The sequence below is a fragment of the Phyllobates terribilis genome, unplaced genomic scaffold (genome assembly GCF_046119375.1).
Source record: "Phyllobates terribilis strain yellow unplaced genomic scaffold, ASM4611937v1 Scaffold_5__5_contigs__length_657084704, whole genome shotgun sequence".
NCBI lineage: Eukaryota > Metazoa > Chordata > Amphibia > Anura > Dendrobatidae > Phyllobates > Phyllobates terribilis.
In genome coordinates, this window is record NW_027362765.1 from 409,698,447 (window position 1) to 409,712,468 (window position 14,022).

A 14,022-nucleotide genomic window follows, 5' to 3' on the forward strand; every position below is an offset into this window, starting at 1 on the left:
GCGGCCAGCCAATCACTGTAATGCCACAACCAACATGGCTGTGGCATTACAGTGTGTGGTAGGCATTTCCTTCCTTGTTCATTGGCTCTGTAAAGAGCGCCAAACATGCAGGGAGGGGACCCGAGCTCCCCCCGAGCAACCCTGGAAATACTCGGCGAACACCGAGCATCTCGAGCAGTGAGATGCTCGGGCGAGCACCGAGCAGTAGCGAGCATGCTCGCTCATCACTACTTATAAGTCTCTTCACTCTGACATGCCAGGCTTGGCTTGTCACTCTCCACAAGGAGAAAGTTTACCCCTTAGACCCCAGTAGCGAGCCTCTCACCCAGCCAAATCAGATCTCATACTTTGCACTGATGAGAGGCAACACCTTGAAACACATGTCTGCAAACTGAGATCCTGGTTTGGCTTTTATCATAAGGCTATGTTCACACATCTTGGTTTTTTCACCGTTTTTTTATGCTAATTTTCAGCTGTGTTTTGCAGTACCAGCAAAGTCTATGAGATTCCGGAAATCTCATGCACACATCATGTTTTTTTTGTACAGTATTTTGTGCTTTGCATGTTTTTTTTTGCAAAATAGAGCATGTCACTTCTTTCAGCGTTTTTTCACCCATTGGAAGTAATGGGTGGTGAAAAAAAAAGCTGAAAAAATGCACAAAAAAACGCAGGTGTCAAGTTTTCAGCATTTTTTGTGCCTAAACCAGAATGAGATTTTTTTTTTTCACTGAACATTATGTACATGCATAACAGAGACAAAAGGACAGTGAAAAAAACGCTGAAAAAACGCACCAAAAACAAGCAAGAAAACAGCAACAAAAATGCTGAACAACCTCATGGCAAGAGATCAGGTTTTGCTACAGAAAATGAACGCTGAAAAAACAATGATGTGAGAACATAGCCTAAGTCATATTGCAAGACTCATTAAAGGGTCAATATTAACTTTTAGGATTGCTGCTTCCAATAGGTGGCGCTAGAGGTCTCGTCCTCTTCCTCTCTGAAGAGACAATTTGCATGTATATCTTTCAGCTGAAAACCTATCCTAAAAGAAACTTGTCTCTGGAGGATTTCTTGGATTGACCCACTGGACCATTCAACCACCAGCCTCTCCACCACCCTAAACCACTACGGATGGGACTATTAGCCCCTTTATCACCCCAGACCACCTTTGATCTTATCTTGCACCCCTTCACTGATTTAGACATCAATATAATTAGACAATCACACATATTTTTATTGCCTGAAAGGTTGAACTTTATGGATCTAGGTCTTTTTTCAACTTATGCAACTATGTAACCTGTTACCTGAACATTAACCTCTTCACTGCCCTAGACCACAAAGGATCTAATTGTTCACTACTATATGCCACTATGGATTTAACGATTAAGACATCTACTGCCCTATACGATCAGCTATATTCTAATGTCCTATTGTGAGAAACGGAAGAGAAGCTAGTCGGCAGATGATTGTATGACCGTGGTCACAGGACAACCAGCAATCAGAGTTGAATCTTAACTGTGTGTATATTGCACACTGTTAGTATTTGGTAATCTGCAGTGTTTGCCAAAAGTTTGTCCAGGGGTGGAAAAGCCTTTCAGCTAAGGAGCAGGCGATTATGTGGCCGCAAGTAACATATATGCATACTCATTCCGACTAAACAGGTGTGGCCTCACTCAATGAAAGTGAATTGAATGAGTCTGCTCACGTCTAGTTGGAATGTGGCCGGAAGAATGCAAATTGCTCAGCGGCTCTGAAGGGACCTGACGTCAGTGCCGCAGCCAATGCCAGACACCGGGAGCTGCGGACATTATCTGGAAGGGAACAACCCCTTTAAGGCAGTCAATGCAAACTATATTGTAAAAGGAGCAATCAAGATAAAACCTTATTCACACATTGGTAAAACACAAGGTTGCACGTCCTTCATGACATCGATACTATTGTCATATAGCTGTCTGTATTATTCCTGGACTGGCCTTCCCAGAATGCAAACAAGATTTAGGGTCACTGGCCATGGTCAGAGAAATTAGGAACAATGCTGTTAGGGCTAGTACCAGTAGAGAACCAAGCTGCTGCATTTTATGAGAACCCATAAAAAATAAAACAAAAGCAAACAATAAAAGAAAAAAAAATTAATATATACATTTGTTTGGCCTATGTGCAACTTAACTGGGTTGAGGTTCCCTGGACCAAACACATTTGGAAACTAGACTGCACTTTCCTGTGACTGTTGTGATTACTTTTTTCACCACTAGATGGCAGCGTTTTACCAAGTATTTCCAAAGAGACCCTATAGATCATTACTGTATACGGTGCTCGTTTCTCGGCAGAAATGGCAACTCATAGAACTCAATTAGGAAATTAAATGACTTCTAACGAAAATTAATAGCATGAGACAGAAGAACTACAATTTCCGATACTTTATTCAATATTTTAATTAAAAATGTCATTTCGTTCAATAATGTCTTCCCAGAATAAACAAGCCGAGAACAAAAAGAAATGGCGTTAGGGATGATTTAAAGAAAATTTATGAAACTTCCACTGTCTGTACATTGACATTGCTTCCAGAAAGGTCCGCAAGCTCCTAGATCTGGATGGAGGATGCATAACCTGCTTGCACTTGCAAACCTCAGAATGGGTGCCGTCATTTTTACCAGAGCAAAAACATAACAGTGATTAGCAGCCATGTTTGCCAGGCTGTCCTGCTGACTCAGTGATTAGCAGCCATGTTCCCAGGCTGTCCTGCTGACTCAGTGATTAGCAGCCATGTTTGCCAGGCTGTCCTGCTGACTCAGTGATTAGCAGCCATGTTCCCAGGCTGTCCTGCTGACTCAGTGATTAGCAGCCATGTTCCCAGGCTGTCCTGCTGACTCAGTGATTAGCAGCCATGTTTGCCAGGCTGTCCTGCTGACTCAGTGATTAGCAGCCATGTTCCCAGGCTGTCCTGCTGACTCAGTGATTAGCAGCCATGTTTGCCAGGCTGTCCTGCTGACTCAGTGATTAGCAGCCATGTTCCCAGGCTGTCCTGCTGACTCAGTGATTAGCAGCCATGTTCCCAGGCTGTCCTGCTGACTCAGTGATTAGCAGCCATGTTTGCCAGGCTGTCCTGCTGACTCAGTGATTAGCAGCCATGTTCCCAGGCTGTCCTGCTGACTCAGTGATTAGCAGCCATGTTCCCAGGCTGTCCTGCTGACTCAGTGATTGGCAGCCATGTTTGCCAGGCTGTCCTGCTGACTCAGTGATTAGCAGCCATGTTCCCAGGCTGTCCTGCTGACTCAGTGATTAGCAGCCATGTTCCCAGGCTGTCCTGCTGACTCAGTGATTAGCAGCCATGTTCCCAGGCTGTCCTGCTGACTCAGTGATTAGCAGCCATGTTCCCAGGCTGTCCTGCTGACTCAGTGATTAGCAGCCATGTTTGCCAGGCTGTCCTGCTGACTAAGTGGTTAGCAGCCATGTTTGCCAGGCTGTCCTGCTGACTCAGTGATTGGCAGCCATGTATGCCAGGCTGTCCTGCTGACTCAGTGATTAGCAGCCATGTTTCCCAGGCTGTCCTGCTGACTCAGTGATCAGCAGCCATGTTTGCCAGGCTGTCCTGCTGTCTCAGTGTTTGGCAGCCATGTTTGCCAGGCTGTCCTGCTGACTCAGTGATTGGCAGCCATGTTTGCCAGGCTGTCCTGCTGACTCAGTGATCAGCAGCCATGTTTGCCAGGCTGTCCTGCTGTCTCAGTGTTTGGCAGCCATGTTTGCCAGGCTGTCCTGCTGACTCAGTGATTGGCAGCCATATTTGCCAGGCTGTCCTGCTGTCTCAGTGGTTGGCAGCCATGTTTGCCAGGCTGTCCTGCTGTCTCAGTGATTAGCAGCCATGTTTGCCAGGCTGTCCTGCTGACTCAGTGATTAGCAGCCATGTTTACCATGCTGTCCTGCTGACTCAGTGATTGGCAGCCATGCTTGCCAGGCTGTCCTGCTGACTCAGTGTTTGGCAGCCATGTTTGCCAGCCTGTCCTACTGACTCAGTGATTAGCAGCCATGGGCAGCCATGTTTGCCAGGCTGTCCTGCTGACTCATGAAGAGTCCCCTCTCAATGGTTGCACCAACAGTTGAGCCATTATAAGAAGCTTCCTCCGCCAGTCCATTTCTTGGTTACACCAGTGCACTCCTTCCTATAAGATACCTCAGAGCCCTGATTAGAGAAAGCACAAACGTCTCGCATTAACTCCTCGACGTAGTAAAAAGGCATCATCAGATATAATGTAACCGGATCTGAGCTGTTCAGATCTTCTCCCGTGATCGCGCCATCGCTGTAAAGATCATGAAGGATGCGTAGAAAGAGAAGCATCAAGGAGTCGGATTCGCAGAGCTAAGTGCTTCTTGTGTTTTGACAGATTTCGCAGCAATGTTTCACCGCTCAGTGGATTTCCGTTTCATTAAGTCTTCATTTATGCAACCTGAGAATAACATCCGTGACCTGTGAAGCGTCAGGATCATGTTCCCAGGAGCTGGAGAACTTAGTTGATGCTGCCGGTAGAAGAGCAGACAGAGACGCACATGCTGAGGGTGGAATTTTCTGCTTCGTTTTCTGCATCCGCGTCTCCTGGAGCCTCGGCTTCATCTGTTGACAACTGGCCCAGCCCAGCGGCCACGTCTGGAGTCTTCTTCAGTCTGGAAAAAAGAATGAATAAAACATAAAATGATGACAAGGTGAGCAGAAGAACATTAGGGGAGAGAGGAAGATTCAGGACTGTAGAAAACCATCAATGCGTTATCTTATGTAACTGCTGATTTCAACTCTGATTTTATGGCTGAAATCGAAAATGGGAGTTATGGAATCAACGTAGCTCACTGTTTCTGTAACTCCCATTTATTCCTATGGGATTTATTCAAACAGCTCGTAACCCACCCCACCTCTAGTGGCCGGGCCATAGAAGCCATTATTCCAGGCTTAGCCTTATCCTTTTAAAGGGAAACTGTCGCCATGTTTTTGCTACCACATCTGAGATCAGCATAATGTAGAGACCCTGATTCCAGTGATGTGTCACTTACTGGGCTGCTTGCTGCAGTTTTGATAAAATCTCTGCTTTATCTGCTGCAGATCTATTAGTTCTCTGAATGCTGAGCTCTGTATATAACCAATGCATCTAAAAAGCTAATTTTCTTGGAGCTGGGAGAAACTGGAAAAAGTCGAAAACTCAGAGTTGCACCTAAATTTTGCAACTTTTCAAAGCTTTTAAGCCAGAATTCTGGGGTGAAAGCTTTGATGAGTGGGGGCCATTGTGTCTGTAATTAATGTAACACATGATATAGTTTGGTACATGCCGTTGCAGCGAATTGTCAGGTTTACATTGTAGCAGCCTAATTACTGCAGCAAGTCTCCACTATACTGATAATACTATTATCATGTCATGCTCGCCAGTACCAGAAATGATAACTAAATTACCAGGAAACATTATTTTATTACCAGGACACATAATTCTATTACTAGACCATTATAAAAGAGAAAGTAGCAGGAAGCGCCGGATGCTCATCGCTGCCTACAGAACTATTGTTATCTTACTGCTGGAAAACGAGAACCAAAACAGAATATCCTACAAATAACACATGTTGCTACATTTTGTCAGAATGAATGGTTTCTGATCAGGAGTTTTATTAAACTTAAATCCTTATTCCTGCACTTACTGTACTTAAAGAACAGTTATCACCATCTAAATCAACTATACGAAAACATGTCTTCCACCTAAATGGAATTATTTAATTTCTAGGTCCAATATTCCTTTTTTCCATCTGCTTCTAGGAGAAGCTGAGGCGCTTACTGCATACTGTTTTACTAAGGCATCAACAATGCATACATCTGTATGCAGCAAGCTCCCCCTAGTGGTGGTTGCCTGCAGCCATAATATTGTTATTAAAGGGAATCCGTCAGCAGTTTTTTTTATCATGTAATCTGAGAGCAGCATAATGTAGGGTCAGAGATTCTGATCCCAGGGATGTGTCACTTGCTCAGCAGCTTGCTGATACGATCAGTGTTTTATCAGCAGGAGATTATCACTACAGGACTAGGTGTCACGTGCCAGGCAGTCCAGCTAATTTGTGTAACCCCGCCCCCACCACTGATTGGCAGAAATGCACAGTGTACACAGGAAGCAACCAATCAGTGGTGTGGGCGGGGTTATACACAGCTCAGCATTCTAACCACTGCTACATCTACAGCAGAGAAAACAGGGATTCTATCAGAACGGCAGCAAGCAGCCCAGTAAGCGATACTGGAATCAGGGTCTCTGCCCCTACATTATGCTTATTACCTAGCAAAAACCTGCTGACAGATTCCCTTTAAGTGGAATTTTAATGTTTTGTGACCATATCATGTTCACCTGGGAATGACAATTTCTGCATTATGTGTATGCACTATGAGTCAACAGAAGCATTACTACAAACATGGACATCTACTTGACTTTCTAGTATGACAGATCCTAAAACAAACCCTTGAAGTACAGAGGGGCCGTGCAATGCACAATGCAAAATAACGACAGCACTGTGTGTGATCGTTATTACTTTTAGTTGTCCCTCATGTGACTATTGCAGGTAATCCAATACAATGGCGTTCCTATAATAATTACATTACAAGAATACTAGGATTACACCCTGCAACCTGTCACCCTATGATGGCTCTGGTAGCCCATTAATCCAGCCTTATAAAATGTCTGCTGTCTTGCTTACTTTTCACGGTTAAAGATGACAAATTCTTGTTGAAGTGCATCCAGACACTCCTGCAGGTAGTCATCCTGTTAAAAGAGAGTCATAAATATTTTTAGAAGATGCATTGTTGCCAACATTAACAATTTTTCTGGGGCATTCTGAATTGCAAAAGGGGCTGTGCTTATATTAACCCTGCCCAAATCTGATGGTTTAGGGCCGATCCTCCTGGGTGGTCCTAGCACTACTGGTAATAGCCAAAGAAAATGCTCATCAGCTCAATATGGCACCGCCACCACTTTCTCAGGATTGTGAGTGTCTGTCACGGCAACTTGACCCCCAGTAATCAGCAAATTATCACCTACTCTTTAAATTACCCATCTATTGATAAATAAGAAGTGGCTACAGGAACCTAACATGTTTATTATAGGACAATATAGACACAAATATTATCAGAATTTGAAAATATTGTAAAAGTTCATCTATATTTCAGCCAAGAAAAAGACACATCGCTCCTTCCCTTCCCCCATGGTATACTAGGTTGAGCTAAAGAGGTAGTCACCCTATGTACTGTGAGCTGCGAGGTTCATCTGGTGCTGGTGTCAAGCTCGTGACCGCAAGTATGTGATTTGCATACATGTGATTACATGCCAACTAGACGTGCGCAGTCTCAACTGTATTGAGCGAGGCCAGGTACAGTCTAGTCGGAATGTGGCCAGAAGTATACAAATCACATACTTGCGGTCACATGACCACCAGCTCCCAGTACTGGAGAATCCTCACAGTGTTCAGTGCTCGCAATGTGAGGATTCACAAGTCTGCAGTCACATAAAGTGACTGCGGACTTGTACCATAAGGCCGGACAACCCCTTTAAGGACAGCCATGATGGGCAAGAGAAAGTGGGGAGAGGAAATAACTGTTAAAATGCCACCATATTACAATAGCTTTACTACATCTCTACAGATTGACTCTTTACCCTATGATTAAAAAAACAAGTTAGATTAATAACTTTATACTATTCCTAAGATGTATTTTACAAGATTTTTTGGTGAGGTTTTATAATTTTTTTTAAACAATGTACAAGGCTATGGAAAAATGACATAACATTGCAATCTACTGTTCCAGAACATTGACTCCAAATATGCCACAAAAACAAATCACTGTGCATGTAGACGCTTCAATATTTTATTAAAGACTTTGGTCCACATTGACACCACAATGTTTCAGTCAATATTTTGCATCAGTATTTGCAAGACAAAACCTGTGGAAGTGGAATGAGGGGATAGGTGAAACTTCTGTGTTTTGGATCCACTCTTGGTTTTGGATTACAAATATTGATGCAAAATATTGACCAAAATATTTCCAATCTGCAACAAAGTAACATCTGTTGTTTTTTTTTAAATGCTGAAGATGCTGCATGTGAATCCTGCCCAAAGGACATACACAAACGGTGAAGAATGTGAGCAGTACTTACGGACTGGGAGCTGTCCTTACTGTTGTCCCTGGACTTGTTCTTGGCCAACCGCTTCTTCTTTTTATGGAGTGGTCTTGATTCTAAGATCATTTCTTCAAGTTCAAATGTAGGATCACAATGTAACCGGCCTTTCTGTAGAGAAGAGAATACTAATAAAAAGAGTTCCAAAAGCAAAAGACACAGATTATACATGATCTCATGCGGATGGTGATTTTAAGCAATACACTTTTATGATCTGTTAGTCAAAGAATACTTGTAGGGTTTACAGCTGTAGGGATGACCACTATTGTGAGCAGGAGTTATGTATATATGTAGACCATATGTGTGGACTCTCGAGTGGTTGTCATGGGATGCTGGGAGTTGTAGATTCTAAATAGATGGATTGCCGCAGTTTGTTGACCCCCTAATGTAAAGTAACAGTTCCACTGAGATCAAAGAGAGTTAAAGAAGAGTTATTCCCAATATTAAAAGTTATCGCCTATCTGAAAGCTAGCTTGCCGATCAGTGGAGGTCCATCCTCAAAGGCCTCGAAGAGCTGGGCTCTGAGAAGCCAGGATGCAAAGGACTATGGCCACGCATGTATGCCAACATTACACTCCCTGACAGAAGTTATGTCTAGTGTTGAGCCACCCCCGTAGTGTTCGAGTTCGGTTCGGTTCGTCGAACACCCGTGTGTTCGCCGAACTGTTCGTCGAACTGTTCGTCGAACACCTTCGAACACCGTTAAAACCAATGGCAGGCAAACAAAAACACATAGAAACACATAGAAAACACCTTCAAAGGTGTCCAAAAGCTGACAAACTGCTCAGAAGACATAACTAACACATGGAAAAGTGACAAGTACATATAGTCATGCGAAAATAAAAGAGGTGGAGGAGTAAAAGGAGGGGGAGACACAGATATAGGCATGTCATGCCCTTCTAAAATCCAAAAAGTGAGAAGCCGACACGGCCAGTCCGCTCCTGCCCGTGCCACCTCCGTGTCGCCGGGTTTGTGCCAGAGCCGCGGTGAACCCTGACGGCCAGCCCCCCTCTCCCAATACTGGTGCCTGTCCGCTGGTGGGTCGAGCGAGCCCCCCTGTGGTGGAGGCAGCTCTAAGCTTTTTAATTTAAATTGTCTCTCTAATTTGAATGAATACACTTTAAATCCATTTACAAGGATCTATTGGAGGGCAAGTCTCATGCCAGCAGCCGCGGTAATTCCAGCTCCAGTAGCGTCCACTAAAGCTGCTGCAGTTAAAAAGCTTTTATAAGGATCGAGCTCGGCTGTCCACCGCAGGGCATCCTACTGCCAGTCCCAGCCCCTATGCCTTGGGGTGCCTCCTGATGCTCTTCACTAAGTATCCCATGGTCCCGAAGCATTTCCTTTGAAAAAATTAAGTGTCTAAACTACAGGTGGTGCAGCTTGCTTAACAGCCGGGATAATCCGCTGACTAGCAGACACTGCTACTAGGCACAAAGTATTTCCTGGGCTAGATGCAGTTAAAAATTTGTAATTAGATACTCTCGTTGGATGCTGAGAAAGCATTCCATAGAGTCTCCTGGCACGCCATATATGATTCTCTTAAAAAGCTTGGGGTAGGGGTCTAGGGGACCCTTTTATAGCCAAAATCACGGCCCTGTATCGCAATACGTCACCTAGGCTGAAGATAAATGGAACTGTAGCACCCTGAGGGCTCGGTTGCTACAGACAATACGTCTGATATCTCACTCTCAGGTAAGGATGGAGTGTGGATCAGGACCCGACACCTGCATGCATTACACCACATTGCCGTGGGGCAGGGCGACCAATATGCCCCTGAGATGGGCACGACAGTCCCTGTCCCTGGCTGGAGTGGGGGGAGGGAACACTGAGGAAGGGGAACCCTGTAGTGCAGGAGCAGGGAGGAAGCAGTTCCTGGGTGCATTGAGAAGGGAGTATAAAAGGTGGGCACCATCTTAGTTCAGTGCAGAGAAGTCTGAGCAGAAGTGGCAGGGAGCAGGGGCTCTGCATGAGCTCTGCTCCGGAGGCGGGCCTAGTAACAGAGGCCCAGGCCTGGAAGAGGGAGAAGGAAGGAAGAGGAGCGGAGAAGGCTCCAGGAACGAGGAATGAAGGGATCCCAGGGGTGCGGACGGGCGAGTCGCCACCGCACGCCCGAATCCACCTGCGTGGAGGGGTCAGGCCAAAGGGGGAGACCGGTCCCCGAACTAGTGGAGGCAGGAAACGACCCTCAGCTAGAAACCGGAGGCTCTGACATTTTATGTGGCGCAGCCCCTCGCTACACCCGCTAGGAAGGCACCACATAGGGTCAGGGAAACTGGCGCCATGTTTACCAAGAGGAGGCCCGAGGCAGCCGGACAGAAGTGTTGGTAAGAAAGGCCAGACAAAGGACACACAAAGGGGGTCCTGTGAAGTGCTCCAAAGTTATCTGGGAGTTGTCTGAGCCCCTCACCTGGTGAGCACAGTACGACGTGGGCAGCCGTTACCTGCAGACGTGGTCTGGATAATAAGAACTGTGAGTAAAGGCCCTGAACTGCATCACTGACTCCGTGTCGTTACTGCTGCTGCCCTGCACCATCACCCCCATCCTCCGCATACACTGCCCTGAGGCTATACTCCTCCCGTGGGGAGTTATGCTACGCTCTGCTGCACCCACAACACCAGCCTCAGCGGTCTGCCCTGTAGCGGCGGTTCACTCTGACCGCAATCCACGGGTGGCGTAGTCGGACATTTAAACATCAAAACCACATAAATAGTTCCGCCACTGGTTTGACCGCCCTGAGCCACGGAACCGGGTCGCCGCCACGAAGACTACAACCACCAGCATCCACCAAAAAGGGTCCGGCTCCGGGTGTCCCAAGGCCCAGGGGGTGCGTCAGAACATTTTCATCACCTTTCACAATCACCAATGGGACAAGGCAGGGATGTCCTCTGTCCCCTCTCTTATACATCCTAGTGACGGAGCACCTGCTCTCATCAATTCGCCATAACCCCAATATTAGGTGGATTGAGGTGGGAGGCACAGAGTACAAGTGCTCTCTATTTGCTGATGATGTCCTAGTATATATCACTCAATCACATATATCCATCCCTGCTGTTATGGCTGAAATAGATCACTTTGTTACATGGTCAAATTTTAAAATCAATGCAGCGAAGTCTGAGGCCCTCGATGTCTCCCTCCCCAAATCCATATAGGATTCCATCCAGTCCAACTTTCCCTTTGCCTGGCCCTCACAGGGTATCAAATACTTAGGAATTCCTATTCATAGAGACCTCTCCCATCTATGTTATCTTAATTTTGGGCCCTTTATTGAACAACTCCATACAGACCACGGTTGGCAAGTTAGAACTGTAAGATTCACTACGTGAACCACTGGTGTTTTGTGGAAAAGCACATGTACACTGCGTTCCAAATTATTATGCAAAAAGTGTTTAGGAGTGATAAGGGAAGAATTTGTTTGTTTGTCAGTTAAACTCATTGATGGTGATGTGTGTCAGGGCTCTTTATATCACTGTAAGCAATTGCAGACACCTGTGCTAATTAGTTTGGCAGGTGTGTCCAATGAAAGGCAAGACTACTTAAGAAGGCTCTCTCACATTATTGAGCAGCCTACATTTTCTGCCAAAATGGGAAAGAAAAAGGATGTGTCGGCTGCTGAGAAGCAACAAATTGTGGAGTGTTTAGGTCAAGGCATGACTACAATCAACATTGTGCGATGATCAGGATGAAGTGTCTTGGCAATCAAGAAGTATGTAGCTGATTCACAGTACACACGTGTGCGTGCTGATAAGGGCAAATTGAGGACTCTTTCCTACAGGCAATTACGTCAGGTTGAAAGAGCAGCGGCAAAAAAGCCTTGTCATAGCAGCAGACAAGTTTTTGAAGCTGCTTGTGCCTCCAACGTCCCCCGAACAACAAGATGCAGGGTCCTTCAGAGGTTTGCAGCTGTGCATGCGCCATCCTGTCGACCTCCTCTATCCACTTCACACAAGCAGAAACGGCTCCAGTGGGCCAAACATTACATGAAGACTGATTTCAAAACTGTTTTGTTCACGGATGAGTGCCGTGCAGCGCTCGATGGTCCAGATGGATGGAGTGGAGGATGGCTGGTTGATGGACACCCCACGCAAACACGGCTACAGCGCCAACAAGGAGGAGGTGGAGTAATGTTTTGGGCTGGAATCATGGGGAGAGAGATTGTCGGCCCCTTTAGGATCCCTGAAGGCGCTAAAGATGAACTCCATAATGTATGTGGATTTTCTCAAACAGCACTTCCTGCCATGGTTCAAGAAGAAGAACCGTGTATTTCACAGCAAGATCATTTTTCTGCATGATAATGCACCATCTCATGCTGCACATAAAACATCTGCATCTCTGGCTGATATGGGCATAAAAGGGGACAAACTTATGGTGTGACCCCCATGCTCCCCTGACCTCTACCCCATTCAGAACCTTTGGAGCATCATTAAAAGGAGTGTCTATGATGGCGGGAGGCAGTTCACATCTAAGCAACAGCTCTGGGAGGGTATTCTGTCCTCATGCAAAACAATTGAAGCAGAAACCATCCAAAACCTGACAAATTCAATGGACGAGAGAGTTCAGAAGCTCCTTTCGAACAAGGGGTCCTATGTGAAAATGTAACATCACCTAGAATAAAGTTTTGAGTTGAAAACTGTTTGATTTCAGTTTCTAACAACCTGCTAATGCTTATAATTTCAAAAATGACCATTTTTTTGGTCTTTATTAAAATGAAAAGGTTGATCGAAAAGTTTGGGGGATCTAAGAGTGTGGCAACCCAGTAGTCATGATTACTTCGAATTCTGACAATATGAGGGTCATGCTGCAGGTAGTGCAGCAAGAAGGCACTTATGTGCCTTGCGCATCTCGGAGCCCCAAAATTATTTTCCGGGCTAGATGCAGCTAAAAATTATTTTTAATTTTAAATCTGGTGAAGCTTTAGTATAGATGGCCTAATAGGATCAGTGCTGCACACTGCTACAAAGCCCAAATTATTTTCCAGCCAAGATAAAGATAAACATGATTAGTAATTTGAAAGCTTAAAACGGTTGGTAGGGTGATTTTAACCAATCATCAAGCTTTTACTCTCCCCAGGATGACACAGGGGTAGAAAAGTCGTTTCGGATCCATGATTTGTTCATCTTTATGAACGTGAGTCTGTCTACATTATCAGTGGAGAGCCGCGTGCGCTTATCTGTCAGCACACCACCAGCAGCGCTGAACACACGTTCAGACAGAACGCTGGCTGCGGGGCATGACAAGATCTCCAAGGCGTAAGTGGCTAGCTCCGGCCATTTATCCAGATTGGAAGCCCAAAAAGAGCAAGGGTCCAGTGACACAGTCGTGGCTTCAATGTTTACTTGGAGATACTCCTGTACCATCGTCTCTAGGCGTTGACTATGTGTCAGACTTCTTGTCTCCTGTGGCCTTGCAAAGGATGGGCTAAAAAAGTGGTGAAATGATTCCGCAAAATTGATGTTACCAGCAGATACTGTGGTTCTGTTACGGTTTGAGTGCTGAACACTTGACGGTCCCACGGTTGGCAAGTTGGAACTGTGAGATTCACTACGTGCACCACTGGTATTTTGTGGAAAAGCACATGTAAGATTCTGCAACAGTCTCTGCTGATACTCCTGCATGCGTGCATCCCTTTCTATGGCAGGAATAATTTCTGCAAATTTACTTTTGTACCGGGGATCTAACAGTGTGGCAACCCAGTAGTCAGGATTATTTCTAATTCTCACAATTCGAGGGTCATGTTGCAGGTAGTGCAGCAAGAAGGCACTCATGTGTCTTGCGCATCCAGGAGCACCAAGTCCCTGTTGTGTTGGTGGCGAGGTAACAATCATGCTTCCTTCCTCTGTC

At 45.5% G+C, this 14,022-nt stretch overlaps 1 protein-coding gene across 5 annotated transcripts in view; it reads right to left on the reverse strand.

Moving 5' to 3' along the window:
• Positions 1 to 2,399: 2,399 nt before the first annotated feature.
• STK32C (serine/threonine kinase 32C) overlaps positions 2,400 to 14,022 on the reverse strand; it is a 428,186-nt gene continuing 416,563 nt past the window's right edge. For 4 of the 5 annotated variants that reach the window (XM_073685111.1, XM_073685115.1, XM_073685114.1 and 1 more), the window contains 3 exons: positions 8,160 to 8,291; positions 6,709 to 6,773; positions 2,400 to 4,656 (listed from right to left, as the gene is read on the reverse strand). In XM_073685111.1, the coding sequence (XP_073541212.1) occupies positions 4,503 to 4,656; positions 6,709 to 6,773; positions 8,160 to 8,291 (351 nt within the window). In that variant the 3' untranslated portion in view covers positions 2,400 to 4,502. The remainder of the gene's footprint in view (positions 4,657 to 6,708; positions 6,774 to 8,159; positions 8,292 to 14,022) is intronic. The other variant, XM_073685112.1, reaches the window with a different exon arrangement.